The sequence below is a fragment of the Microtus oregoni genome, unplaced genomic scaffold (assembly GCF_018167655.1).
Source record: "Microtus oregoni isolate MIOR12 unplaced genomic scaffold, Mior012 000175F_ref0000477, whole genome shotgun sequence".
Taxonomy (NCBI): Eukaryota; Metazoa; Chordata; class Mammalia; order Rodentia; family Cricetidae; genus Microtus; species Microtus oregoni.
In genome coordinates, this window is record NW_024544831.1 from 485,303 (window position 1) to 512,932 (window position 27,630).

The 27,630-nt window shown below is 38.2% G+C and overlaps 1 protein-coding gene across 5 annotated transcripts in view; it reads left to right on the top strand.

Moving 5' to 3' along the window:
- The window catches only part of LOC121445328 (histone lysine demethylase PHF8), a 96,939-nt gene that overhangs the window by 36,572 nt on the left and 32,737 nt on the right, over positions 1 to 27,630 (top strand). For 4 of the 5 annotated variants that reach the window (XM_041647404.1, XM_041647401.1, XM_041647405.1 and 1 more), the window contains exons 9-18: positions 2,068 to 2,155; positions 2,658 to 2,764; positions 4,477 to 4,568; positions 7,732 to 7,821; positions 9,847 to 10,149; positions 10,889 to 10,989; positions 17,688 to 17,866; positions 18,304 to 18,389; positions 19,066 to 19,199; positions 19,827 to 20,137. In XM_041647404.1, the coding sequence (XP_041503338.1) occupies positions 2,068 to 2,155; positions 2,658 to 2,764; positions 4,477 to 4,568; positions 7,732 to 7,821; positions 9,847 to 10,149; positions 10,889 to 10,989; positions 17,688 to 17,866; positions 18,304 to 18,389; positions 19,066 to 19,199; positions 19,827 to 20,137 (1,491 nt within the window). The remainder of the gene's footprint in view (positions 1 to 2,067; positions 2,156 to 2,657; positions 2,765 to 4,476; positions 4,569 to 7,731; positions 7,822 to 9,846; positions 10,150 to 10,888; positions 10,990 to 17,687; positions 17,867 to 18,303; positions 18,390 to 19,065; positions 19,200 to 19,826; positions 20,138 to 27,630) is intronic. The other variant, XM_041647406.1, reaches the window with a different exon arrangement.

Here is a 27,630-nt window from a genome sequence, read left to right on the forward strand (position 1 = left end):
ATAGATTTGGCTTCTTTGTCAAAAATAAAGAGGTGTATGGATTTACTTCTGGGTCATTGATTCAGTTTCATTGATCCACCTGTCTGTTTTTATACCAATATCAAGCTGTTTTTATTACTGTAACTCTGAAGTAGAGCTTGACATTAGGGATGGTGATACTTCCAGAAGTTCTTATATTGTATAGGTTTGTTTTAGCTATCCTAGGGTTTTTGTTTTTCCATATAAAGCTGAGTATTATTCTTTCAATATCTATAAAGAATTATGTTGGAATTTGATGGGAATTGCATCAAATCTGCATATTGCTTTTGGTAAGATGGCCACTTTTACTATGTTAATCCTGTGGATCCATGAGCATGGGAGATCTTTCCATCTTCTTGTATCTTCTCCAATTTCTTTCTTCGAACTCTTGAAGATCTTGTCATACAGGTCTTTCATTTGCTTACTTAAGAGTTATACCAAGATATTTTATATTGTGTGTGGCTATTGTGAAGGGTGTTGTTTACCTGATTTCTTTCCCAATCCTTTTATCCTTTGTACATAAAAGGGTATTTGACTTTTTTTTTTTTTTAGTTAATCTTGTATCTAGACAGTTTGCTAAAGGTGCTGCAGGAGTTCTCAGTAGAATTTTTGGGGTCGCTTATGTATACTATCATGTCATCTGCAAATAGCAATACTTAGACCTCTTTCCAATTTGTATTCCCTTGATCTCTTTTTGTTGTCTTACTGCTCTAGCTAGAACTTTGAATACTACATATTGAATAGATATGGAGAGAGTGGACAGCCTTGTCTTATTCCTGATTTTAGTGGAATTGCTTTGGGTTTCTCTCCATTTAATTTGACATTGTCTGTCAGCTTGTTGTATATTGCCTTTATTATGTTTCAGTATGTTCTTTGTATCCCTGATCTCTCCCAAGACTTTTATCATGAAAGTGTGTTGTATTTTGCCAACGGCTTTCTCAGCATCTAATGAGGTGATTAAACATTGGGCAGAGTTTGGGGAGTCCTGCTCAGAGGGAGGAGGGATTGTAACAGCCAAGTGTGTAAGGGACATAACAAGAGAACCCACAGTAACATCTAACCTGACTCATGGGAACTCAGAGTCTGAACCAACAACAAGGGAGCCTGCATGGAACCTACCTAAGCCCTCTGCATATATGTGACAATTATGTAGCTTGGTCTATTTGTGTAACTCCTAGCATTGGGAGTAAGGGTGCTTTGGTTGGCTCTCGGGAACCTATTCCTCTTGCTGGAATGCCTTGCCCAGCCTGAATACAGGGGGAGATGGTTGGTCTTATGGCAGCTTGATATGTTCCATGCTTTCCTGAATCTCATGGGAGGCCTGCCCCTTTCTGAGTGAATAAAGATGAGAGGTGAATTGTGGAGATGGGGCAGGAGGGGAGGCTGCCAATGGTATGTAAAATAAATAAATTATAAAGAAGAACGCTGGGCAGTGGTGGCACACGCCTTCAATCCCAGCATTTGGGAGGCAGAGGCAAGTAGATCTCTGTGAGTTTGAGGCCAGCCTGGTCTACAGAGCAAGTTCCAAGGCAGGTTTCAAAGGTACACAGAGAAACCCTGTTAAGAAAAACAAAACAAAACAAAACAAAAAGTCAGTTTGGAATAGTAGTCAGTATGAGAGATAAGGAGGGACACAGACTTTCTAGATTAAGGGATGGCAAACGGAGATGAATATAGAACATATTTAAGGAAAAAAATAATGTTGCAAAATTGGATCAAAGGCAAGGAGATTGAATAATTGTGCTCTAGTGGTGTGCATTTTAGAAAGAAGTCCTAGCAAAAGAGTGATGTTCTTTTAGATAAGAAAGGGTAGGTAAAGCAGTGGAAAGAGTTTTGAAGTAAAGAGAGGATAAGTAGAAGTGCATTAACTTCATAAGTTGATTCTGTTCAGGGTTGCAATAGTGACAGAATGTACACCAGGTTAGATATTGCCACAGTGAAACAAATAAGAGTATTATATGGAGTCAGGGTTAAACTGGGTAGGCACTGAGGTATCCAAAGCAAGAAATGCTTTCTGCTAACTGTGACCTTTGCCTTATTATACTACAGGATGGATTCATGCCGTGCTGACCCCTGTGGACTGCCTAGCCTTTGGAGGGAACTTCTTACACAGCCTTAACATCGAAATGCAGCTCAAGTGAGTTCTGAAGTTGCCTGTTCTTGTGTGCTGTAGTGCTTATGTTTTCCCCTTGAGTAAGGAATGCAGTATAGTAAGATGAAGACAACTAGAAAGTATCTTTTTCTTTTGTGTATGTTTGGTTTTTCTGGTCAGTGTTTGTGTAACCCTGGCTGTCCTGAAACTTACTCTGTAGACCAGATTGGCCTCAAGCTCAGAGTTCCACCTGCCTCTTTCTCTCAAGTGCTGGAATTAAAGGCATGTACCACTACCACTGCAAAGATAATGGTATCTTAGTTCTTGGTGACATTCACTTTGACAAGGTTAACACCCTTTCTTTACTTGGTTATTAATGTGCCTTTGGACAAATCACATAATCTTTGAGTCCAAAGTTTCTTTGTATATAGGGCTTTACAGGGTCACTGTGAGGATTAAATACAGTAGATACATTGCACCAAGAATAATACTTGGTACATAATAATCAGCAAATAGATCCTTTTATAATCATTATGTTTCCTTACAGAGCCTATGAGATTGAGAAGCGGCTGAGCACAGCAGACCTCTTCAAGTTTCCCAACTTTGAGACTATCTGCTGGTATGTGGGAAAACATATTCTGGACATCTTTCGAGGTATGGTTCGCCTTACCAGCTATTACTTTTGCTTAGAGAGAAAGAAGGAAGAAGAGGGAGTGTGGAAATTGTGGAGAGGAGGAATGGGAGAAGAAAACCTGCTACTTCTGTTTTCTTGCTATGTATTTCAAAACAGTATTAATACCTTAAATATATACAGTAAAATGTTTCAATAACTGAGATATAGAACCAGCCTAGAAGTCCATAAACAGATGGTAGATAAAGAAAATTTGCTAGTTGAACACAGTGGAACTTTATTCAGCTGTAATGAAAAAATTTATATTTGCAGAAAATTGGTATACTGGAGATCATTATGTTACATGAAATAACCAGACCCAGACAAATATTTTGTTTTCTCTCATATGTGAAGTCTAGATTTAAATTTATGGTGTGTGTGTGTGTGTGTGTGTGTGTGTGTGTGTGTGTGTGTGTGTGTGAGAGAGAGAGAGAGAGAGAGAGAGAGAGAGAGAGAGAGAGATTGAGATTGATCAATCAAAGTAGAAGGGACTATGACTAGAGAGGAGGTTTAGCAGGCATGTCCAACCCGTGGTCCAGGAGCTGCATACATACAGCTGCATGTAGCTAAGGACAGAAGAAAAGGGGGGCCCAGCACAATTATAAAGTAACTTAAGATGTTATGAAGTGATTTTGCAGTTTGTTTTAATAACCTAGTTGCATGATTATCTAGTGTGAACTTTGAAGATAACATTGGGTTGCAGTGTCAGAAAGTTGGACGCACGTGGTGAGGGATGGGCAGAACAAACAGGTAATAGAATATATCTAACATGGAGGCAGAATCCAAGACTCTGGGGTAAGGAAGGGATAGAGGAGGGCAGTGGATTGAGTGAATAAGAATAAAGTATACTAGCTAGGCAGTGGTGGCGCACACCTTTAATCCGAGCACTCAGGAGGCAGAGGCAGGCAGATCTCTGTGAGTTCGAGACCCGGACAGGCTCCAAAGCTACAGAGAAACCCTGTCTCAAAACAACAACAACAACAATAATAATAAAGAATAAAGAAGAAAATGAATAAAATATACTGAATTATATGTATAAAAATGTCACAGTGAAACCTCTTTGTATTTTTGTATATTAACTAAAAATTAAAATGGAAAGTGACTATTATGATCTAAAAAAGTGCTACAACCATTCACACTCTCTCCCCTTACATCATCCATAACTTTTGAAAACTGCTAGTCTGTTTTCCACCCCTATAATTTTGTCATTTGAAGAATATTATATAAATGGAATCATAGTGGCATATAAGTGTTCAAATGTGGAATGACTAATGGCTCATTTACCTATTCTATAAAGCCTAAAGCTGGCTGTTAATAGCCTCCTTATGAAGTAAGGCAGAGCAAAGACAGTTTAAGACCTAAAAGGCAGACTAATTTAATAGAATGAATATAGCCTCATATTCAAATAGATAAATCTTTTTAGTCTGTGCTCTGGCACCTGCTATGTGTATATCTTTGATCAAGACTGCTCAGACCTTTAGTTTCCTGAACTATAAAATGAACATTGCTTATAAAGTGCATGTCAGGATTAAACTAGTGTTTAGTAAGTTCTCAGTGCCTGAACACTATTGGTGTAACAGAGCTGAAGGTGTACCCAGAATCTTTAGCATTTTCTTTGTCTGACAAGGGTAACAAGTCCTTCATCCCTCTGAATGGCTGCATTGACATTCATTTTCTTTTTTTCCCCCTACTTTAGGTTTGCGAGAGAACAGGAGACACCCTGCCTCCTACTTGGTCCATGGTGGTAAAGCTCTGAACTTGGCCTTTAGAGCCTGGACAAGGAAAGAAGTAAATATGCTTGTTTCTACACCTACTCAGTAATTCTTTCTTCTATAAAGACTAGATATTGATAGATGTTTGGGGAGACATAAGGAATCAAAGAGTCAAGTAGGCTCCTGGATTAGAATGAAATACTGGGCTAGGAGCCTTTATTTCTGATTTTAACAAATACTATATATATGTGTGCGTGTGTGTGTATATATATATATATATTTCAAAATTGGAAACATGCAAAAGTTCGTAAAGAAGAAGAATGTCACCTATAATTTTAGCTTAAAATAATTATTAACATTTAGTTGTATTTCCTTTTGATCTTTTGTGTGCATTACATTTTTTCCATTTTATTTTATGTGTATGGGTATTTTGTCCGAACTTAAGTGCACAGCATGTACACAGTGCCTGCAGAGGTCAGAAGAGAGTGTCAGATCCCCTGAAACTGGAGTTGTAGGCTTTTTATGGGTGTTAGGATTTGAACCTATCTCCTCTAGAAGAGCAGCCAGTGCCCTTAACTGCTGAGCCATCTCCAGCGTACTGTGTGCACATTTTTTGAGGGCACTAGATGTCAGTTCTGCAGCACTGCATGTTTTGCACCTTCTATCCCTGGGCTCAATAATTGGTATTGCATTATTTATTCTATTTTTTGTGTTACTCAAGTTTTCATAAATACTTAATTGCTGCCTGCTATTCTTTTTCAGGAATATGCTCTCTATCTAATTATTTGTTTATAGTTGCTTTCTACTTTTTTCCTTATTTGGAGGATTGTAGTTACAATGAATCATACAATAAATATGTTTGTGTCAGTCTTAGCCCTTATCTCTTGTTAATTCCTTCAGGATAGTTTCCTGAAAGATCAATGACTGGATCAAAGTATATGAACAAAAAAATGTAAGGCTCTTGATACGTACTGCAAAAATGTCTTTTAAGAAACATACCAATATTCATCTATCCAACTGAGTATAAAATAGCTATAAAAGATAATTTTTATTATCTTTCTTAAGTTCTCTGTATACTGTTTTGGAAAGATCTCCAGAATTTGTCAAATGAAGGTACAGAATCATATATAGAAGCATCCATTTATGTAAAAAAGGAAGATACAAGAATTGTGTTTGTGTATGTTCGTATTTGCCTAAAGACATAATCTGTAGAGAAACAGAAGCTAGTGAAAAAATAGTTACCTATGGGAGAGGGTAGAATGAGGGTTGCTAGGGACAGGGTACTAATGAGGCTTTTATTCTTTGAACCATGCAAATATATTATTTTCCAAATGTTCATTGAAAAAATTTCAACCTTAAGAAATGCAAAATAACAATGAGGGTTTTTTTTGTGTGTGTGTGTGTGTGTGTGTGTGTGTTGGCCAATTACTCTGCCCTGAGGTGTGGTTTATATACCCAGATCAACTACATTGGGGAAAACTGATTTATCCTTTGTCAGCATATGTCAATTGCAGATAGCTTATATTGGCTAGAGGTGGGAGTCCATGTTGATTTCTGGGATTTTTGTGTGTGTGTGCTTTTCTGTGTGTGTTTCTTGTTGGGTATTTTGTTTGTTTGTTTTAAAGAGAGAAAAGGAACAAAGTTGGGTGGGTAGGATCTGGGAAGTATTAGGAGAGGAGAAATGCTTAATCAAACTGTATTTGAGAAAATTTGTTTCATAGAGTCAAAAAAGAAATGCAAAATATAGAAGAAATATCAATACAGGTTTCATATTCTCTATGGTCTTCTTCCATATAGTGATCTAAGGGGATGGTTTCAGACATTGAAGGTTTAGCCTGTGAAATGTCTTCATTTTATGTTGCCAACAATTCCCTGATACTTTTGAACTTAGTGTTTTGTGCTTTCTCTTGTTCCCTGATCTTAGTACACCTTGCTTTTAGCCTATAGTTCTGTTTTTCCATCCTCCTCCAGTGTGGCTACCTTTAGTGTTATTTCTGATCCTTCCTATGAAATATACTTCAGACTGACTCTTCCAGGAACACCAAAAGAAAGTGAGTGAGTAGTTCTTAAGTATTTATACACTGAGTCAAAATGAATCCAGGAATCAAGGAATGGCTCCAAATAGCATGGCCAAAAGGAGCTAGAGGAGAGTAGGATACTTTTAAGGAACACAGACATGCTCATGGAAAAATTCTTCTTTGAAGTACAGATGATTTACATGGGAAGAAACACTTGTTCCCTTCCCTCCAGTACCCATCCTAGCCTGGAAGGGAGGGAACCATTAAAGTTATTCAGCTGGGTTACATGGGTTCTCATTGCCCTATATAGCCTCACCCTCAAATTCCAGATTAATTAACTGTTGAGTGGAGAAAGAATTGAGCCATGCGAAATAAAGTCCTGGGAAATTGTTTTATCTTCTGCCTACTAAATACAGAAACAAAATGAACAATAGTAGAAGAAATAACAATGAAAAGCTTGATATCTATATAAAAATCTAAATCTCAGTACTGAAAAAAATAACAAACAGAATACACACAACTAGCAGTTATCTCTCAGAGGTACTATTGAGCTAGCTAGCTATGGACAGGTAGCTGCAGATACTGAGCTCTCTTCTCCCAAGTTGGTTTGTCCCAGTTGATCTCCCTAATGTCCTTGTCTTCTTGAGAGGTGTGGGCTAAGTTTATATCTTAATTCTTGACACTTCTTGATGCCGTCTTTTACCAGATATGTGTGGGTTTTCTTTCTTTTAGACATATTTTCACTATATAGTCCAACATGGCTTCAAACTTGGAATCCTCTGCCTCAACCTCCTAAACACTGGAATTATAGGCGTATACCTCTATGCTCAGATATATGTTCTACAAAAGTTTTCTTTCAGTCTTTAGTTTGTCCCAAAATAAAAGAGGTTTTTTCAGACAGGTTTTTGTCTTTTATAAGTCCATTTTATTGATATTTTATAGTTAATGTTTTTTGTGTCTGAAGAATTAGTTGCTTAACAAAAGTTCACAAAAAAATTTCTCATTGGTTATATAGGGTTTATATTTTTAAGTTCTAAATTTAGGTGTGTAATTCTCTGTGTTTATTTCAAGGAATGTATTAAAGTTTTGTTTTTGTTTTGCCTATAGATGTCCAGTATCTAATTGGTTTCCTATCAGTTATTGAAAAGACTGTCCTTTCTTCATTGCATGCCCTTAGCATGTTTACAAGAAATCAGTTGTCTTATGCTTCTTATTTGACAGGCTCTACCAGACCATGAGGATGAAATCCCGGAGACAGTGCGGACTGTGCAGCTCATTAAAGATCTGGCTAGGGAGATCCGCTTGGTTGAAGTAAGAAGCTTGGGAGGAAGGAAGGCATTTGGGAAGGGCTGGAGACTCAAGTAGCAGGTCAGGACTTTGTAGTTGGTGTAAAGCCCAGGGAAAGAATGGGAAGACTCTTATCAAGGGCCTTATTTATTTGTTTAGTCGTTCATTTAAATAATCTTGTGCATGCCACACTCTGGGCTAGTTTCCTGGGATACATGAATGATGTAGTGCCTGTCCACAAACTCACAGATGCAGTTAATCTCTCTGAAATTCAATTGCCTTATCTCTAAATGAGAATAATGATAGCTACTTAAGGTTGTTAATAAGGTAATGTGAATTGAACATATAGTGCTTGACATGCAGTTGGCACATAATTTCTAATGGTGAACCATAGTTGTAGTTGTTCCTTTTAATATTTTGTTTCTGTCTCTGAATTCTACAAAATGACAACCTCAGGTTGAAAATGATTAAAAAGGAATGTTTCAACAGGTGGCATATACCATGAGGCAGGAAACAGAGTAGTAAGAAACTCAGATAAGCTTGGGTTCTGATTCCTATTCTTTCACTTAAGAGCCTTTCAGAGTCTCGGTTTTCTGATCTCTAAAGTAAGGAATAACTCTACCAACCTTTCAGATCTTTGGTAGAATTGAGAGGTAATATAGAGCTCCTCGCACAGTGCCTGGCAGAGTAATTACTCAATAAATATGAGTCTTGTTATTAATAGACTTTGTAGCAAAGAGAAAACTCAGTGTGGGCTGGTGAAGTAGCAGAGGCACCAGAGGAAAATTGGACTTGAGGATGTTGAAGTTGTGTTAGGATCTGTACAATTGTATTTAGTGCCTAAGAGATGTCTGTGTGTCTGTCTTTCCCTCCCTTCTTTCTTTCCCCTTCTCTTCTTGTTTTTCTTTTATTGTGCATGTATGTGTATTCATGCTACAGGGTGGTTTGCTTCTAGAAGTTGCACTTCTGGCCTCACTACTTGTAGCATGTTGTACTATCTACAGCATAGTCTACAGTATCTACATCCTACCTCATTTTTCTCCATTTCACCTTCTAAAACCTTTCAGGAGTCAGTCAAAGGACTATATTGTTTCCAGTTCTTTTTTTTTTTTTTTTTTTTTAGTTTTTCGAGACAGGGTTTCTCTGTAGCTTTGGAGCCTGTCCTGGCACTAGCTCTTGTAGACCAGGCTGGCCTCGAACTCACAGAGATCCGCCTGCCTCTGCCTCCCGAGTGCTGGGATTAAAGGCGTGCGCCACCACCGCCCGGCTTTGTTTCCAGTTCTTAACCCAATTTTGTACATGCAGAACATTGGGCTGGCTAGAACAAAACTCATGGGATCCAACATAACTTGTTCATTAGTTTTCTAACATTTTAAAATAATGGAATCCTTTTTTGTCCAAATAAGATTTTGTATGGAAGCCAATTTATATAATAAATCAAAGCATAGCTGCTTTGAATAGGATAAAGGTCATAGACCTAGAGCTCCCCTTGTTCCTCTCATCTGCCTTCCACATACCACCAGTCCCCAAGATTTCTCCCAGGATGCTCAAAGAAACCACAGAACATCTTTGAAAAACACCTTTTCAGTATTGACATTTAATTATATAGCTAAGCAAACAAGCTCTAGAGCTTGTTCGATCAGATAACTTTGCCAAGGTCACAGGGATAGCTGGTACCAAAATTGAGACTAAGATTTTTCTTCAAAAGCCCTATAGTCCATAGAGTTTGAACCACACAGATAAGTGCTTGATTATTTTTTATTTTGTGTCAGCTAATCTTGGAGTCTTTTCCCTCCAGTTTTGACAGTAATGTTGGGCTTTTTCTTTGCTCGTCTTCTCTTTACTTGTCAATGGCTGGGTAAAGAAATGCCACCCAATAAATTTATGATGACTCACTGTATAGAAGCCAGGGGTGTGCATATGTGGAGCACCTGTGTAAGCCACTTCAGTTATGGCAGTACCATTAGTGCTGGGAACAGACCTCTGCTCTTACCATAGAGAGAACCCTTGAGTAAGCTCTAACCCCCTCGTGTACTAATACTCTTGTAGGACATCTTCCAACAGAACGTTGGGAAGACGAGCAATATCTTTGGGCTGCAGAGGATCTTCCCAGCCGGCTCCATCCCCTTAACCAGGCCAGCCCATTCCACTTCAGTATCCATGTCCAGGCTGTCACTGCCTTCCAAAAGTGGTTCAAAGAAGAAAGGCCTGAAGTCCAAGAATATCTTCAAGAAGGCAGAGCGAAAGGGCAAGGAGAGTTCAGCCTTGGGGCCTGCTGGCCAGTTGAGCTATAATCTCATGGACCCATACAGTCATCAGGCACTGAAGACAGGCTCTTCCCAGAAAGCAAAGGTGGGTGCTGACCCATGGGTTCAGCCCAACCCTTTTGGGTCCCTTGGAAGAGCAGTATTTCAAAAGAGCAGGCTATCCTGTTCTGTTTTCATCTGTTAGGGTCCCTGGTGTTTGGCTACCAGTTCCACTCACTTAACAGGTATTTATTGAGACATTTTCTGTGCTGGGCACTGTGATAGGTGCTGTGGATGGAACTCAAAAGGCTAATAGGCTAATAAGAAAGGCATAAAAACAAATGAATGAAATAAAGTGTGGATGCCACAAGCAAGGGTATATATGGGATTTTGAGACACAGAAGGGGGTTGATTCTATCTAAGTAAGGCTCAGGAGCTCTTTTCCAGGTACATGACACTTGAGTTGAATCTTGGTATATTAAGATGGGAAATGAGATCTGAGAATGTTATTTATAGAGTTAGAATCTTGAACAGGTCCTTATCTCTTCCTTCAGGGTTTCACTTTGTCTCAATATTATGTTGCCCTCTGTGGGTATCTAATAATGGTACCCTCTTCTTTTTTTAGGGTATATGTTTCACAAGCTAATATGTTTTCCCCAAGCAAACTATATATTCTCAACCTCCTACTCCTGTAATTGTTGGAGGTGGGGGTTGGGGACAAGCATATCAGAAGGCCTTGGTTCAGAGGGTTTTTGACAGTTTTGCAGTAAAACCAGAGGGAACTGGCCATCTTGATTTACCTGGGAGTCTCAGACTGGTGACAACTGAGCCTCCTCCTTCTACAGTTCAACATCACGGGTACCTGCTTGAATGAATCAGATGACTCACCAGACATGGACCTTGATGGCAGTGAGAACCCACTGGCCCTGCTGATGGCCAATGGCAGGTAAGATGGGTAAAGGAAACACAGAGATAACTGAGCTTGCCAGTGACAATTAACATGTAGACATGGAGGTTGGGACATGGGTGAGGGAAGAACAGTATTTAGACTAATATCCAACTGTTAATAGATATTTACTTTGTTCAGGAGTTATGGTGGATGGGCGAGAGGTCTAATTTTAGCAAATTATTATGGTAGAACTACTAGTAAAAATAATTAGTGGTAGTGAGTATACAGGTTAAGAGCACAGGGGTTTGGGTTGGAGAGATGGCTCAGCTGTTAAGAGCACACTTATTACTCTTTTTTTTTTTTGTTCTTAAAGAGCCACATTTTATTCTTTTTTTTTTCTTGGAAAAAAGAATTTCTGCCTCCTCCCATCCTCCCATTTCCCTCCCCTTCCTCCCACTCCACTCCCCCTCCCCCCACTCCTTTCCCCCTCCCTCTCCAGACCTAAGAGCAGTCAGGTGGAAAGTCCAAGGTCCTCCCCCCTCCATCTAGGTCTAGGAAGGTGAGCATCCAAACTTGCTAGGCTCCCACAAAGCCAGAACATGAAGTAGGATCAAACCCCAGTGCCATTGTCTTTGGCTTCTCATCAGTCCTCATTGTTCAGAGAGTCCGGTTTTATCCCATGCTTTTTCAGTTCCAGTCCAGCTGGCCTTGGTGAGCTCCCAATAGACCAGTCCCTCTGGCGCCACAGAGACGGTCCACACTTAATACTCTTACAGAGAACCCCAGTTCTATTTCCAGTACCCACATGGTAGTTGACAATCATCCATAATTCCCATTCCAGGGAATCTGATATCCTCTTCTGATCTCCGTGGGAACCAGGCTCATGTGTGATCCACATACATACCTGCAGGCCAAACATTAATATACATAAAATAAAAATAAATAACAACAGAACATAGGGGCTAAGCCGTCTGGTGATGGTACATGCCTTTAATCTCCGTACTTGGGAGGCAGAGGCAGGTGGATCTCTGAGTTTGAGGCCAGTCCACAAGAGCTAGTTCCGGGATAGCTAGGACTGTTACACAGAGAAACCCTCCCTGTCTTGAAAAACAAACAAAAGAACATAGGGGCTTTTTGGTTAATTTTTATTCACTATTTGTGTATGGAGGGGTAGGGGTCAAGGGCAGTGCATACAGGGATACCATGACATGGGTGCGATGGTCAAAGGACAACTTTTTGGGAATCCTTTCTTTCCTTTTGATGTGAGTTTAGGTAATCAAACTCACTTTGTCAGGCTTTGTGTACCTAGGACCTTTACTTGCTGTGCCATTGTGCTAGCTCAAGAACATACTTTATAAAATACGCTTTTATAATTTAATGCATAAGAATTCAGTTTATGGAGATTCTTTGTACCTATGTATAAGAAGAAATTTTCAGTGCATCCTGTGTCCTTGTAATATGTGCCTGAAATTATTTAGATGTTCAACAGCATAGGTTAAATAAATTATAGCGTTTCTTTAGAATAGAGCCCATGTATTAAAGAATTAAAAAGAATGGAGCGTGGGTCTACTAGACTAGAAAATAAGAGAAAAGAGTAGAATCTTAAAGCAGCAGAGCTGCCCATAATGTGATAATACATTAGTTAAAGAGTAATATTGAAGAGAATGTTGAACTCTGCCTGTTTTCAGAGCTGGCAGGTCTCTTGAGGAGGACAATTGTTGAGTCTTACATGATCAATTATAATGACTAGGAGGACACAGTATAAGAGATCTCTGTGCCCTCCCTAGTCTTATACCTGTGCTATTTCCGTTAACCTGCTGCAGCTGCCAGAAGGTGTTATTAAATGGACTGAGAGACCATTGAAATATTTGTGAATAAAGTATATCTTTTCCAAATTGAATATATTGCAGTAATGTGTAGATGAAATAAGATTGGCTGTATATCAGAAATCTTAAAATTCAGCAGTATGACAGATATGTGGGGGTTATTATATATTTAAATTTTTGTATGTGTTTAAATTTTTCATGATTAAAAACCAGAAAATTAGATGATAAATAGATATTATTGAGTAGCTGCTATGTGTCAGACTATCTTAGCTGTTTATATACATTATTTTATTTAATCCTTATAGTTCTCAATGTAAGTTTATTGCTTCCATTTTATACATGTGAAAACTGTGAACCAGAGAGTTTAATTATACTATTTGTCATTATTGAGTCTTTGCTGTGTGACAGACTCTCTATTAACATTAACTCTATGAGCTAGAAAGTAGGTCAATCTAATAAGAACTAATTCACTGAGAGACATTTTGGCCAAATAGCTATTTGCTAAATATATGAATGTTCTGATTTACTAGAAACATTTCCTTTTGCTTTTTAAAATCATTTACCATGTGTTAACAGGATAATCTAAATTACTTTCCTAAATAATCTAAATGTGTTTTCCATTCCCTTTGCATATGTCTTGCATATATTATTTGTATAAATATATATGCATATACACATATGTTACAGAGAGACAGAAAGACAGACACACACACACATACTCACACACAGATTCTCATTATCCTGCTGGCCTAGGACTCCCTGTGTAGACTGGGCTGGCCTTGAACTCACAGAGATCTACCTGCCTCTGCCTCCCAATTGCTCGGATTAAAGGAGTGTGCCACCATGCCTTGCATGTATCTGTGTATTTTTATTAACATAGAGTATTTGTATATATTTATGAGGTACAATGTAATATTGGGTAGTGACTAACTTGGCAATGTTCTAAAATTTTTGAGCACATTCTGTACTACTTTGAGATATATAAGGCGTTATTGTTAATTATATTCATCCTGTTATACCACAGAATACCAAAAGTTACTCATTTGATGAGACAATAATAACATTATGTCTATTGATTGATCTCTTCTCTATTTCCTTTTTATTCTTTCCAGTTTCTGAGCTTCTATAAAAAGAACTCTTAAAGATAATACTTATTAGTAGTTTGCATGCTATAAATTAACTTGCTCAAGTATGTAATTAAGTGGATTTTAGTAAGTTTACAGACTAATCCAGTTATCATAGTTCAATTTTAGAATATTTCTTATCCTTCTTATTCTAGGCTAAAACTATCTTTATCACTACTAATATATTTATCTCTATGGATTTGCTTTTTTTAGACATTTCATATAAATGAAATCATATTCTGACTTCTTTCACTTAGTGAGATTTATTTATAATACAGCAAAGAACCATTATTACTTGGTTCATTTGTTGAATAATATTCCTTTTTCTGGATATAACACATTTTGTTTATTCACTATTTTATAATCATTTGGATTGCTTCTACTTTGAGCTAGAATCAATGATGAATAATAATGCTTTGAACATTATGTTAAAAAGTTTTGGTTTTGCATATGTATGTGTGTGTTATGTGTACATGTGCATGTTTGTGCACATTCACATGTGGAAGCTTAACAATATCAGATGGCTTCTTCAGTGACTCTTCACATTTTGTACTGAGGTAAGATCTCTTATTTAACTGGAAGCTCTCCTTTTCAGCTTCTGGCTAGCCAGCTTGCTCTGGAAATTTCCCTGTCTATGTTCCCTGCATCTGGGAATTACAGGTTGGCCATTACAGGTCCTGTTGGTGTTTACACAGGTTCTGGGAATCTGAATCCCTACTGAATCATTTCCCCAGTCCCATGTACAAGTTTTTATGTGGATGTGTATTTTGGATTCAAGAAATGGCTGAAAATTATACCGAAGTGTATGTGTGTGTCATTTTACATTGTAGACCAGCAATCATAAAGTTCTATCTCCTGTGGATTTTGTTTATTTTTTGTTTCTTTCTTTGGTTGGTTTTTGGTTTTTCGAGACAGGGTTTCTCTGTGTAGCCTTGACCGTCTTAGAACTTGCTCTGTAGACCAGGCTGGCTGGCCTTGAACTCAGACATCTGCCTGCACCTGTGGTATTAAACACTACCTGGCTCTCCTGTGTATTTTGTATGAATCACTTGACACTTGGTTTTAGAGTTAAGAGATGTGGTTTGTTTGATGATGCATGCACTTCATTGTTTTCTAGTTATGTGTGGTTTGGTCGTTGTTTCTGTCATTTTAAAATATTTTTGAGACAGAATCTCTTTGTTTTCATGCAGGCCCCAAAGTCATGCTATAGCTGAAACTGGCCTTCAGCTCCTAATTCTTCTACCTCCACCTCCCAGATCCTAGGAGTACAGAAGTGTACTACCATGCTAGGTTCATTGTACATTTCTTTTTATATTTTTCTTGTGCATGTGTCTGTATATGTGCAGGTATCTGTAGACCCAGAAGAGGGCATCTGATCCCTAGGAGCTAGAGTTATGAGTTACCTGGCATGGGTGCTGCTATTCAAACTCAGGTCCTCTACAAGAATAGCAGCTGCTCTTAACTGCTGAGCCACCTGTCCAGTCCTGTATATTGTTTTTAAATAAAGGTTGTGGGAATGTTTTGTTTTGTTTTGTTTTTAGCTGTTGGGGTGAAACCCAGAGCTTCATGCATACTAAACAAAGTACTGTACGACTGAGCTACATCCTTAATCCCCAAATTTTTATAGTGAATGGGTACAGTGTAATGTTTTATAATACACCTATATTGTGAAATTATTACTAACCTCAAAATAATTAACACATTTATTTATAGAATTAGAAAGATTCAAGTGTGCAGGGCAATATTGTTGATTAAATATTCAATAAGACCTCTAGAACATACTCTTTCTATGTAGTTTTGCAGCCTTATACCTCTTAACCAATATCTCTCCCAACTCACTTTATCCTTCATAACCATCACTGTACTCTAATTGAAATTTCTGAGTTTTTTTTAAGATTCCATATAAAAGTCAGATCATACATTTTTTTCTGTATGGCTTGTTTCACATGGCATAATTTCCTGCTACAGATGTATCCATGTTATCAAAACTAATCAGAAGATTTTTTGGACATAGAGTCTTTCTTTGTAGCCTAGGCTAACCTCAAATTCATTATCCTCCTGCCTTAGCTTCTGGAGTACTGGGATGATAGGTATGTCCCACCATATCTGACTCAGTATGGTTTACCTAGTGATTAAAATATATTTTTGTGTGTCTCATTGTGGTCATTTGTATCTTATCTTTGGAGAAAAATGTATTTGGATCTTTTGATTGCTTTGAAATTACTTTAATTACTGAATCTAAGAGTTCTTTAAATGTTTTGGGTACAAATCTTTACTAGATAAATGATTTGCAAATAGTTTTTAATGTTTGACATTACTCTCTTCCTCTTTTCTTTGTTTCTTTTTATTTTGAGACAGGATCTTGCTATGTAGCTTAGGCTGGTCTTGTACTCTTCCTCCTGCCCTCAGTCACTAAGTACTGAAATTACAGTCTTGTGCCACTATTTTTACCTTGACATTTTTTATTGTTGTTGTTGTTTTGTTTCTTGTTTTTGTTTTTATTTATTTATTTTTTGAGTCAAGGTTTCACTGTGTAGCCCTGGCTGTCCTGGAACTTGCTTTGTGATCCAGGCTGTCCTTGAACTCACAGAGATCTGCCTCAGCCTCTCAAGTGCTGGGTTTAAAGGCATGTGCCACCACTGCCCAGCAGACAATGTCTTACTTTATAACTCTGGATGCCCTGGATCTTGTTACATAGACCAAGCAGGCCTCAAACTCACAGAGATCTGCCTGCCTTTGCCTTCATGGTATTAGGATTAAAGGTGTGCAACTGTGTGCCAGTGTATATGTCTATTCTTATGCCGATCTTATAGTGCCTCAATTTATCATAAGTTTTGAAACTGAGTAGTTTAAGTCCTTCAGTGTTTTTTAAGAGGTGTTTTCTATTTTAGGTCCTTCCTTTACATGTCAAGTTTTTAAAAATCATTTATTCTTTGACAGTATCATGTACATACACAATGTATTTGTTGGTTCTAAGAACAGTTGATCATTTATATTTATAATTTTTTTTAGTATTTTGAGACAGGATTTCTCTTTGTATATAGCTTTGGCTGTCCTGGAACTCATTCTGTAGACCAGGTTGACCTTGAACTTGCAGTGATTCACCCGCCTCTGCCTCCAGAGTGCTAGGATTAAAGACATGCTCTGCCACTGCCTGGCTAATAATTTTTGAGAATCTATTCTTAATACAATCCTCTAAACAAGACATGCACAGTGGCCACCGCAGTTGTCATACCAACATGAACAGTGGCAATCTCACAAAGTCTCATGCCTAGGTGAAGAGCTACAGGCAAGGGAAAGTCAATCTTCTCCAGGAATAAGGCACCTAATAGGTTATCCAGTCACATCTGTTCAGCCCAAAATATATAAACATACAAACAGTACTAAATGAACTCAGTAGGTTATATTTACATGTATATGTACACACAACACACACACACACATCCATATCCATATATATATGTTATTGCAACACATAAGTGACAAGAAGAGGTTATGAATTTGACAGGGAGTAGGGGTACATGGGAGGAACTGGGGAGGGTGGGAATCTCTACCATACAGTAGAAATTATGTAAATACAGTACTCATATATGTCTTTTTTTTACAAAAATAAATGGTAGATTTTGATGATTATACTGTATAAACACTTAGGGAAATTTTGCCTTTTGGGGAAAGCCATGAGTAGGGACTGAGGCCAGAGATTTGCATATGTTAAGCATGCATTCTACCATTGATCCATACTTTTAGCCCTACCATGATAATATCTGACATGACTCATTTTATGTTCATTTCTTTGTTTTTGTAGTACCAAGAGGGTAAAGAGCATATCCAAGTCTCGGAGAGCCAAAATTGCAAAGAAGGTAGACAGTGCAAGGCTGGTAGCAGGACAAGTCATGGGAGGTGAATTTAACTTGGATTCAGATGATGAGCTGCAGATTGATGAGAGACTGGGAAAGGAAAAGGCGAGCCTGATCATAAGATCAAGTATGTTTCTGTTCTATTTCTTTCCTGCCCTGCCTGCCATGTCACATTTGTTTTTGGTTTGAGCTTGTTGGCTTTCTGATTTACCAGGCTCTAATGTGCCTCATCTCTCTGAATTGTTTGTTGGTGGTTATTACTTCAAAAACCACCCATTATTAATTTACACCCATCTATTAATTTATTTATGGGGTTTTCTTTGTTTTGGGTGGTTTTTTTTTTTTTGAGACAGGGTTTCTCTGTTTAGCCCTGGCTATCCTGGAACTTCCTGTCGATCACGCTGGTCTTGAAGTCAGAGATCTTCCTGCCTCTTGTCTCCCAAGTGCTGGGATTAAAGGCGTATGCCACCATACCTGACAAAAATTACATTCTTCTTTCATTTGAGTGTTTGGCTCAGACATCATAATCTTAGCCTCCTACTAATATATTGCATTGTGTTTTAGAATTTCCCCGGAAGTTGCCCCGAGCAAAGCCTTGCTCTGACCCCAACCGTATTCGTGAACCTGGAGAAGTTGAGTTTGACATTGAGGTAGGAACATGTCGTGTATCTAGTCAAGGTACAAAGATAATTATACATTTAATTTCTGAAATATTTGCAAAATAAAAGATTGCATGCAGGCTGGGGATATTCTTCACTGTAGAGCACTTGCTTAGCATGTGTAAAGCACTGGGTTCAAATCCAGTACTACAATAAATTAAATTGAACGCTATTGTGACCAGCCAATAAATGCCTCCATTTATTTATTTAAATTTTTAAAAATTTTTTAATAAATAAAAAATAGTTAAGTATCACTTAACAAGGAGCGTATCTATCTGATTTGAAGTTTTGTTTTTTTTTCTTTGTTTTGTTTTGTTTTGTTTTTTCGAGACAAGGGTTTCTCTGTGGTTTTGGAGCCTGTCCTGGAACTAGCTCTGTAGACCAGGCTGGTCTCGAACTCACAGAGATCCGCCTGCCTCTGCCCATGAAGTTTATGATATGTTCTTTCACCGACTGTTTTACTTCATTGATCCCTACATTGCTCACCTGTCAAATAAGAGTTAAAGTGCTTTTACAAAGATGCTGTAAAGATTAAAATAAAAGGAAAAATGTTCTGCATAATAAATGGTGTTCATTTAGGATATTAGACGTTACACTGTCAACCTTGTATTGGAAACTTACCAGACCTGCCCTGTACAATTGAAGCAGTATGCTCTTTCCTTAACAGGAGGACTATACAACAGATGAGGACATGGTGGAAGGGGTTGACAGCAAGCTTGGGAATGGGAGTGGAGCTGGTGGAATTCTTGATCTACTTAAGGCCAGCAGGCAGGTGGGGGGACCTGACTATGCTGCCCTCACGTGAGTAATCTCCATTTTCCAAACTATCAAAGAGTACCACCCAAATGGCTAGGGCACTTATTGAGCACTTTTGTTTGTTTTGGGTTTTTGAGACAGGGTCTCTTTATTTAGCTTAGGCTGGTCTAGAACTTCTAGTCCTTCTGCCTTCCCTCCAAGTGAGTTCTGGTATTACAGGGATATACCACCATGCGCAACTTACTGAACCAAGTAAACAGACAATTAACACGGGCATTTAGCTGAAAGAATAATATGGATGCAAAAACTATCCTGGTAATCTTCAGATCTGGCAGTGACAGGATATGTAGATTTGAAGAAAAATCAACTTTAAGTACATTGAAAATGGGCCAGGGAGAGTCATAGAAAGAATTGTTAATAAAAAAGGAAGTAATGTAGCATATATGAAAAATAGATTTTATCTACCTTCATTGCTTGTCTTCAGGGAGACTTGAAGCAAAACTAGCTTTTCATGAAAATAGTTTTTAATATTATCTTCATTCTTAACCATGGATGGTTCTTGCCTTTGTAACACCTTAATTGCCGTAGTGGTTCTTCCTCCCTGAGTGTTCTTACAACCAGTTTCTTCTGACTAGAATAACTTCCCCAGTGTTTCTCCTCTGTCCTTTACAGTGAGGCCCCAGCCTCCCCCAGCACTCAAGAGGCCATCCAGGGCATGTTGTGTATGGCCAACCTGCAGTCCTCATCATCCTCACCAGCTACCTCCAGCCTGCAGGCTTGGTGGACCGGGGGGCAAGACCGAAGCAGTGGGAGCTCCAGCAGTGGGCTGGGCACTGCATCTAACAGTCCCGCTTCCCAGCGTACCCCAGGGAAGCGGCCCATCAAGAGGCCAGCATACTGGAGAAACGAAAGCGAGGAGGAAGAGAATGCCAGTCTCGATGAGCAAGACAGCTTGGGAGCATGCTTCAAGGATGCTGAGTATAGTAAGAATGTGTTAGCATATGGGGCTAGATTGAAAGAGTTCCCTTTAGCCCAGTCCCAGTCCTAACTCCAAGAGAAGACAGCCTGTAGTGAACACAGAGCTTACCTTAAGTTAGATGTGACCTTTTTCTGAGACATGTTTTCTTGTGTAAAATGGGGATTAGGTTGTTGTAAGAATTAGAAATTATACTTACTTTGCACACTAGGCCCTTAGTGACTTAATCATGGGAAGTCCTCAAATATAGTATAGTTAGTTCTCTTATATTTAGCTGTCATCTGGTTTGGTACTATTCATCTTTCACTCTAGTTAACTCTTTTCCTCTCTTCCTTATTTGACTGTCACCATCTGTATTGTTAATGTTCTATGTTAACCAGTTCGTTTTTTTGTGACGGTATATACCATCAATTCTCTATAGCTGAGCATTTTACATCCATGGTTTTATCTACAAATCAAAAATACATAGAAAAATTACATCTATACTGAACATGTACAGATGCATTTCTTTCTATTTTCTTCTAACTTGTATAATTATTTACATTGGAAGTATACACGATGAAGGGCATATAGAGCATATGCGAATACCATACCATTTTATATAAGGAACTTAAACTCACATGGGTTTGGGTTGGTGAGGGAGGACATTCTGGAATCAGTTCCCTTCAAGTATTGATGGAAAACTAAAATGGCCTTCTTTAAACTTTGCATATTTAAGAAACAAGTCCTAAAATGATGAGTCATTAAAAGGATGATTTTTTTGGAGTAGTGTAGTAAATAAAGCACTGGTTTATATAATGTAGATAACAATAGTATGGATTTTTCTTTTATTATTTTAAAAATTATATAGAATTTATATAGATATAATTAATTTTCTTTGAGACTAAAACACTAGAGCAAAACAAAATTCCTTAGGCCTGATACTCTTCTTTCTGAGTCCAGTTTCCTTTTGTTTTGTTCATATAACTTACATGTAGATATATGTAGACAGAGTATTTGTTTAAAGTGTGTAGCTCTACAGTTTGGCTACCTTTCTTTTTTTTATTTTTATGTACATTGGTGTTTTGCCTGCAGGTATGTCTGTATGAGGGCATCAGATCCCCTGGAACAGGAGTTACAGATAGCTGTGAGCTGCCATGTGGGTGCTGGGGATTGAACTTGGTTTCTCTGGAAGAGCAGCCAATGCTCTTAACCACTAAACCATCTCTCCAGCCCCAGTTTGGCTATCTTTCAACATCAGTACATGGAGATCTGCTTCATTAATTCATAGAGGCTTGCTTGCTGCAAACTATTCTTTAGCATTATATGTTTGTTTAATCAAGTCCTTATTTGATTGACATTTTAAGTTCTTAAGGATTTTTATTGCATACAAAATCCTTACAATAATTTTTTATGTCCAATAAATGTCGTCTAAGATAGTAAAACTTGTTGGATTAAAGATTGTATATGAGATACATATTGATAGGGTCAAACTGTGCTTCAAAAGGATCAGCTTATAAATAGTGTATGAGAAATGCCCTTTTCTATACAGTCTTATCAGCTGTTGATATTATCAACCATTTTAATTCTGTTGTTAAAGTAGTGTTTTTGTTTGATTCTTTGTTTTATATATATGCTGATCCTATTTGTTCATTTTCTATAAACAATCTATTTTTTCAACTATTTTTCTTTTCAAATTTTTTCTTATTGATTTGTATATGTTCTTTTCTCATTGTTTTTATTATTGTTTCCCTATTGAGGTTTTGAGACAAGGTCTCTCAGTGAACATGTAGGTAAAGACTTTGACTAGATTGGGTTGACCAACAAGACCCAAAGGTCTTTGTGTCATTGCCTCTCCAGGAATTACAGACACATGTCTGGCTGGCTTTTTGTAGCAAGGAGTTGAACTCAAGTTCACTTGCTTGCATAGCAAGTACTTTACAACGAGACTATCTTTCTTGCCTTTTGGTCATCTCATTTACTACCTAAGCCCAGAGCCATAGTTATAAGGCTCTTTTTTTTTTATCACTTAGGGACTATGATGGCTTTACCAGTTTACATTCCTAACAGCATTGAATAAGTGTCACTTTTCCCCACATCTACACCAGCATTTGTGATTTTTTGTTTCTTTGTTCATTGAGACAGGATTTCCTTATGTAGCCCTCGATGTTTAAGAACTTAGACCAGGCTGGCCTCGAACTCACAGAGATTTACTTGTCTCTGCCAAATGCTGGAATTAAAGGCATGCATCACTGCCACCTGGCCTAAGTTTTGTTTTGTTTTTATTTTAAATATTTCTTTAGTGTGATGTGGATGAGTGTTTTGCCTGCGTGTATTCACCATATATGTGTACATGGTGCCTATAGAAGTCAGAAGAGTGCCTTGGCTCCCCTGAAACAGATGGTTGTGAGCTGCCATGTGGGTACTGGGAAATCGAACCCAGATCCTCTGGAAGAATAGCCAGTACTCTTAATCCTTGAGCCATCTCTCCATTGGAAGAGCAGTTTTAATTTGCATTTGTCTAATGGCTAAAGATGTTTAACATTTTAAAGTTTTTAGCCATTTACATTTCATCTTTTAATTGAGTTGTTTTCATGTTTATTTTTTTGTTTTTATATGTTCTAAATAATAACCCTCTGTTAGATGCTGTGTTAATTACTTTTCTATTGCTGTGATAAAACACCATAACCAATGCAAATTACAAAGAGAAGGTTTAATTGGGGTTAGTGTCCTTGATGGTGGAGCATCAAGGAACAGCTGGGAGGCCACATCTAAAACTGCAAGCAGGAGGCTGAGAATGCACGAGGCATGGCATGAATCTGTTGAAACCTCAAAGCCCACCCCCATGATATACCTCCCCTAAAAAAGCCACACCTCCTAATCTTTCCCAACAATTTACCAGTTGGGAAATAGTCAAACATGTGTAAATATAGGACATTCTCAATCAAACTGACACAGATATAACTCTGATAAGATTTCTTCCCATTCTGTAGGCTGCCTCTTCACTTGATTGTATCCTTTGCTGTTCAAAAAGTTTAGTTTCATGAGGTCCCACTTATTAATTTTTGGTCTTAATGCCTGTGCTATCATGGTCTTGTTCACAAAGTCCTTTCCTATACCAGAGAGTTCAAACATACTCCCTACTATCTACTCTGTCAGTGTCAAGGTATCAGGTCTTATGTTAAGGTTGTAGGTCCATTTGGAGTTGACTTTTTGTTCAGGGTGAAAGATGAAAATCAAATTTCATTCTTCTACATGTACATCTAGTTGGACTGCTGGCTTTTCTGAGTACTATTGGATTCTTTGTCAGAACTCAGGTTCGTTTATGAGTCCAAAATTGTATTCTGTTGATCAACAAATCTGTTTTTCATGTCAGTACCATGCTGTTTTCATTGCTATAGCTCTGCAACATGATTTGAAATCTGGGATGGTAATATCTCTAGCTTTTGCTGTTGTTATTCAGGACTTTTTGGCTATCCTGGAACTTTTGTTTCCTTATGAAATTTAAGATTGTTTTTTCAATTTTTGTGAAGAATTGTATTGGAATTTGGATGAGGATTGTGTTGAATCAGTAGCTTGTATTTTTTTAAAAAATTATTTATATTTTTTTAGGGACAAGTGCTGTCTGCATGTATGCCTGCAGGCCAGAAGAGGGCTTCAGGCAGTATTATAGATGGTTGTGAGCCACCATGTTGTTGCTGGGAATTGAACTCAGGACCTCTGGAAGAGCAGCCAGTGCTCTTAACCTCTGAGCCATCTCTCCAGCCTCACCCCTACCCCCTACCCCACCCCACACCAAGCTTGCTTTGTGACAGGATGACTGTTTGCACAATTTTCTGCCAATCCATGAATGTGGGAAACATTTGCATCTTCTGGTGTTCTGAAAAGTTTTTCTTTTCAGTGTCTTAACGTTTTCATTGTACAAGATTTCATTTCTTTAGTTGATTTGCTCCAAGCTGTTTTTTTGAGGCAATTGTGAGAAGTACTATTTTCTCTGAATTCTTTCTCAGTATGTTTGTCATTTGTATATAGGAAGACTACCAATTTTTATATGTTAATTTTATGTCTTGCTACTTTGCTGAATGTATTTATCAGCAGTAGGGGGTTTCTGGTGGCATCTTTAAGGTCTTTAACGTAGAACCGTATCATCTGAAAATAAATATACCTTGACTTCTTTCCAATTTATTTTTATTAGTTAATTTATTTTTAAATGATCTTTTCTTATTTTACATACCTATGCCAGTCCCACTCCCTCCCTTCCTCCACCTTTTCCCCATCCCCCCTATCCACTCCTCAGAGAGGGTAACACTTCCCATGGGGAGTCAACAAAGTCTGACATCACATTGAGGCAGAACCAAAGCCCTCCCCTCTATAATTTAGGTTAATCAAGGTATCCCTCCAAAATGAATGGGCTCCAAAAAGCCAGTTCAAGCAGAAGGGATAAATTCTGATCCCATTGCCAGTGGCCGCAAAGACTGCCCAACTACACATCTGTTACCTACATTCAGAGGGCCTAGTTTGGTCCTATGCGGGGTCCCTCGCTGTCAGTCCAGATCATTGATTTCCCACTACCTCAGGTCAGTTGTTCTTATGAGTATCCCCAACGTGGTCTTGACCTCTTTGCTCATATTATCACTCCTTCCTCTCTTGGACTAGTCTCCAAAAGCTCAGCCCAGTTCTTAACTGTGGATCTCTGCATCTACTTCCATCAGTTGTTAGATGAAGGTTCTTTGATGGCAATTAAGGTAGTAATCAATCTGACTATATTGCAAGGCTATTTCAGGGACCTTCACCACTATTGCTTAGGGTCTTACCTAGGGTCATCCTTGTAGATTCCTGGAAATTTCCTGCCAGGTTTTACACTAGCCCCATAATGGCTCCCACAATCAAGGTATCTCTTTCCTTGTTCTCCCTCTCTGTCTTTCCCCCATCTCAACCATCCAGTTTCCTCATGTTCTCCTTCTCCTTCTCCTTCCCCTTTTGCCCCTTCCACACTCGCAATTTTCTCAGACCTTGTCTATTTCCCCTTCCACAGGGGATTTTTTTTGTCTTCTGGAAGCTGGGGTCATGGAGTACAGGCTAGTTATCTTTTGCTTTACATCTAATATCCACTTAGGAGTAAGTGAGGACATACCATGTTTGTCTTTCTGGATTTGGGTTACCTCACAATGGTTTTTTTTTTCCTAGTGTCATACATTTGCATGCAATTTCAAGATACTGTTTTTTTTTTACCACTGAGTAGAACTCCATTGTGTAAATGTACCACATTTTCTTTATCCATTCTTTGGTTGAGGGGTATCTAGGTTGTTTCAGGTTCTGACTATTAGGAAAAATGCTGCTATGAACATAGATGTGCAAATGTCCTTGTTGTATGGGTCTGCATCCTTTGGGTATATGCCCAAAAGTGGTATTGCTGGGTCTTGAGGTAGATTGATTCCAAACTTTCTGAGAAACGGCCATACTGATTTCCAAAGTGTCTGTACAACAGTGGAAGAGTATTCCCCTTTCTCCACATCCTCTACAGCATAAGCTATCCTCAGTCTTTTTTATCTTAGCCATTCTGACTGGTGTAGAGTCATTTTGGTTTGCATTTTCCTGATGGCTAAGGATGTTAAGCAATTGCATAAGTGTCTTTTGGCCATTTGAGATTCTTCTGTTGAGAAATCTCTGTTTAGTTTTGTACTTCATTTTTAATTGAATTATTTGGTATTTCAATGTCTAGTTTCTTGATATATGTATTGGAGATAAGACCTCTGATATGGGGTTAGTGAAGATCTTTTCCCTTCTCTAGGCTGCCGTTTTGTCTCAGTGACTGTTTTCTTTGCCTTACAAAAGCTTCTCAGTTTCAGGGGGTCCCATTTATTAATTGTTGCTCTCAGTGTCTGTGCTACTGGTGTTATATTTAGGAAGAGGTCTCCTGTGCCCATGTGTTCAAGGCTACTTCCCACTTTCTCTTCAGTGAGGTTCAGTGTGGCTGGATTTATGTTGAGGTCTTTGATCCATTTGGACTTGAGTTTTGTGCATGGGGATAGATATGAATCTATTTGCATTCTTCTACATGTTGATATCCAGTTATGCCAGCACCATTTGTTGAAGATGCTTTCTTTTTTTCCATTGATAATTTTAGTTTCTTTGTCAAAAATCAGTTGTTCATATGTGTGTGGATTAATATAAGGATCTTTGATAGATTCCATTGGTCCACCTATCTGTTTTTATGCCAATACCAAGCATTTTTCATTACTATAACTCTATTTTAGAGCATGAGTATGATGATGCCTCCATTGGTTCCTTTCTTGTACAGAGTTGTTTGGCTCTCCTGGGTTTTTTTTGTTTTTCCCATATGAAGTTGAGTATTTTTCTTTCTAGGTCTATGAAGAATTGTGTTGGGATTTTGATGGGGATTACATTGAATCTATAGATTGCTTTTGGTAAGATTGCCATTGCCATTTTTATTATGTTGATCCTACCTATCCAAGAGCTTGGGAGATCTGTAGTAGGGGGCTGCTTTTTTGTTTCCGGCTGCTCAGCCCTGAAATATCCACACAGAAACTGGATTAATTAAATCACTGTTTGGCCCATTCACTTTAGCTTCTTATTGGCTAACTCACCAATTAACATACATCTTAATTTAACCCATTTCTATTAATCTGTGTATCGCCATGTGGCTGTGGCTTACAGACAAGTTTCCATCCTGCCTCTGTTCCCAAAGGCGGCTACATGGTGTCCTGACTCCGCCTTCTTTTTCCCAGCATTCAGTTTAGTTTTCCCCACCTGGCTCTTCTCTTTCCTATCACAGGCCAAGACAGATTCTTTATTCATTAACCAATTGTATTCACAGCATACAGAGGGGAATCCCACATCAGAGATCTTTCCATTTTCTGATATCTTCTTCAATTTCTTTCTTCAAACACTTAAAGTTCTTTTCATACAGGTCTTTCACTTCTTTGGTTAGCATTATCCCAAGATATTTTGTTATTTATGGCTATTGTGAAAGGTGATGTTTCTCTGATTTCTTTCTTTCTTTCTCGGCCCTTTTGTCATTTGTGTATAGTAGGGCTACTGATTTTTGAGTTGATCTTTATTTCTTCCTTTTCCCAGTGGTGTTTAGGTTGAGTGTTGTTCAGTTTCCATGAGATTGTAGACTTTCTGTATTTTGTATTGTTGAGTTCTAACTTTAAGCCATGGTAGTCTGATAAGATACAGGGGGTTATTCCTTTTTTTTTTTTTTTTGCATCTTTTGAGGTTTGCTTTGTGACAGAGTATGTGGTCAGTTTTTGAGAAAGTTCCATGAGGTGCTGAGAAGAAGGTATATTTTTTTATGTCCGATGGAAAGATGCCTGTTAATTCCATTTGAGTCATGACATCTGTTCTCTTATTTCTCTGTTAAACTTTTATCTAGCAGACCGGTCCATTGTTGAAGTCTCCCACTATTAGTGTGTGGAGTTTGATGTGAGGTTTAAGCTTTAATAATGCTTCTTTTACATATGTAGTTCCTCTTGTATTTGGGGCATAGATGTTCAG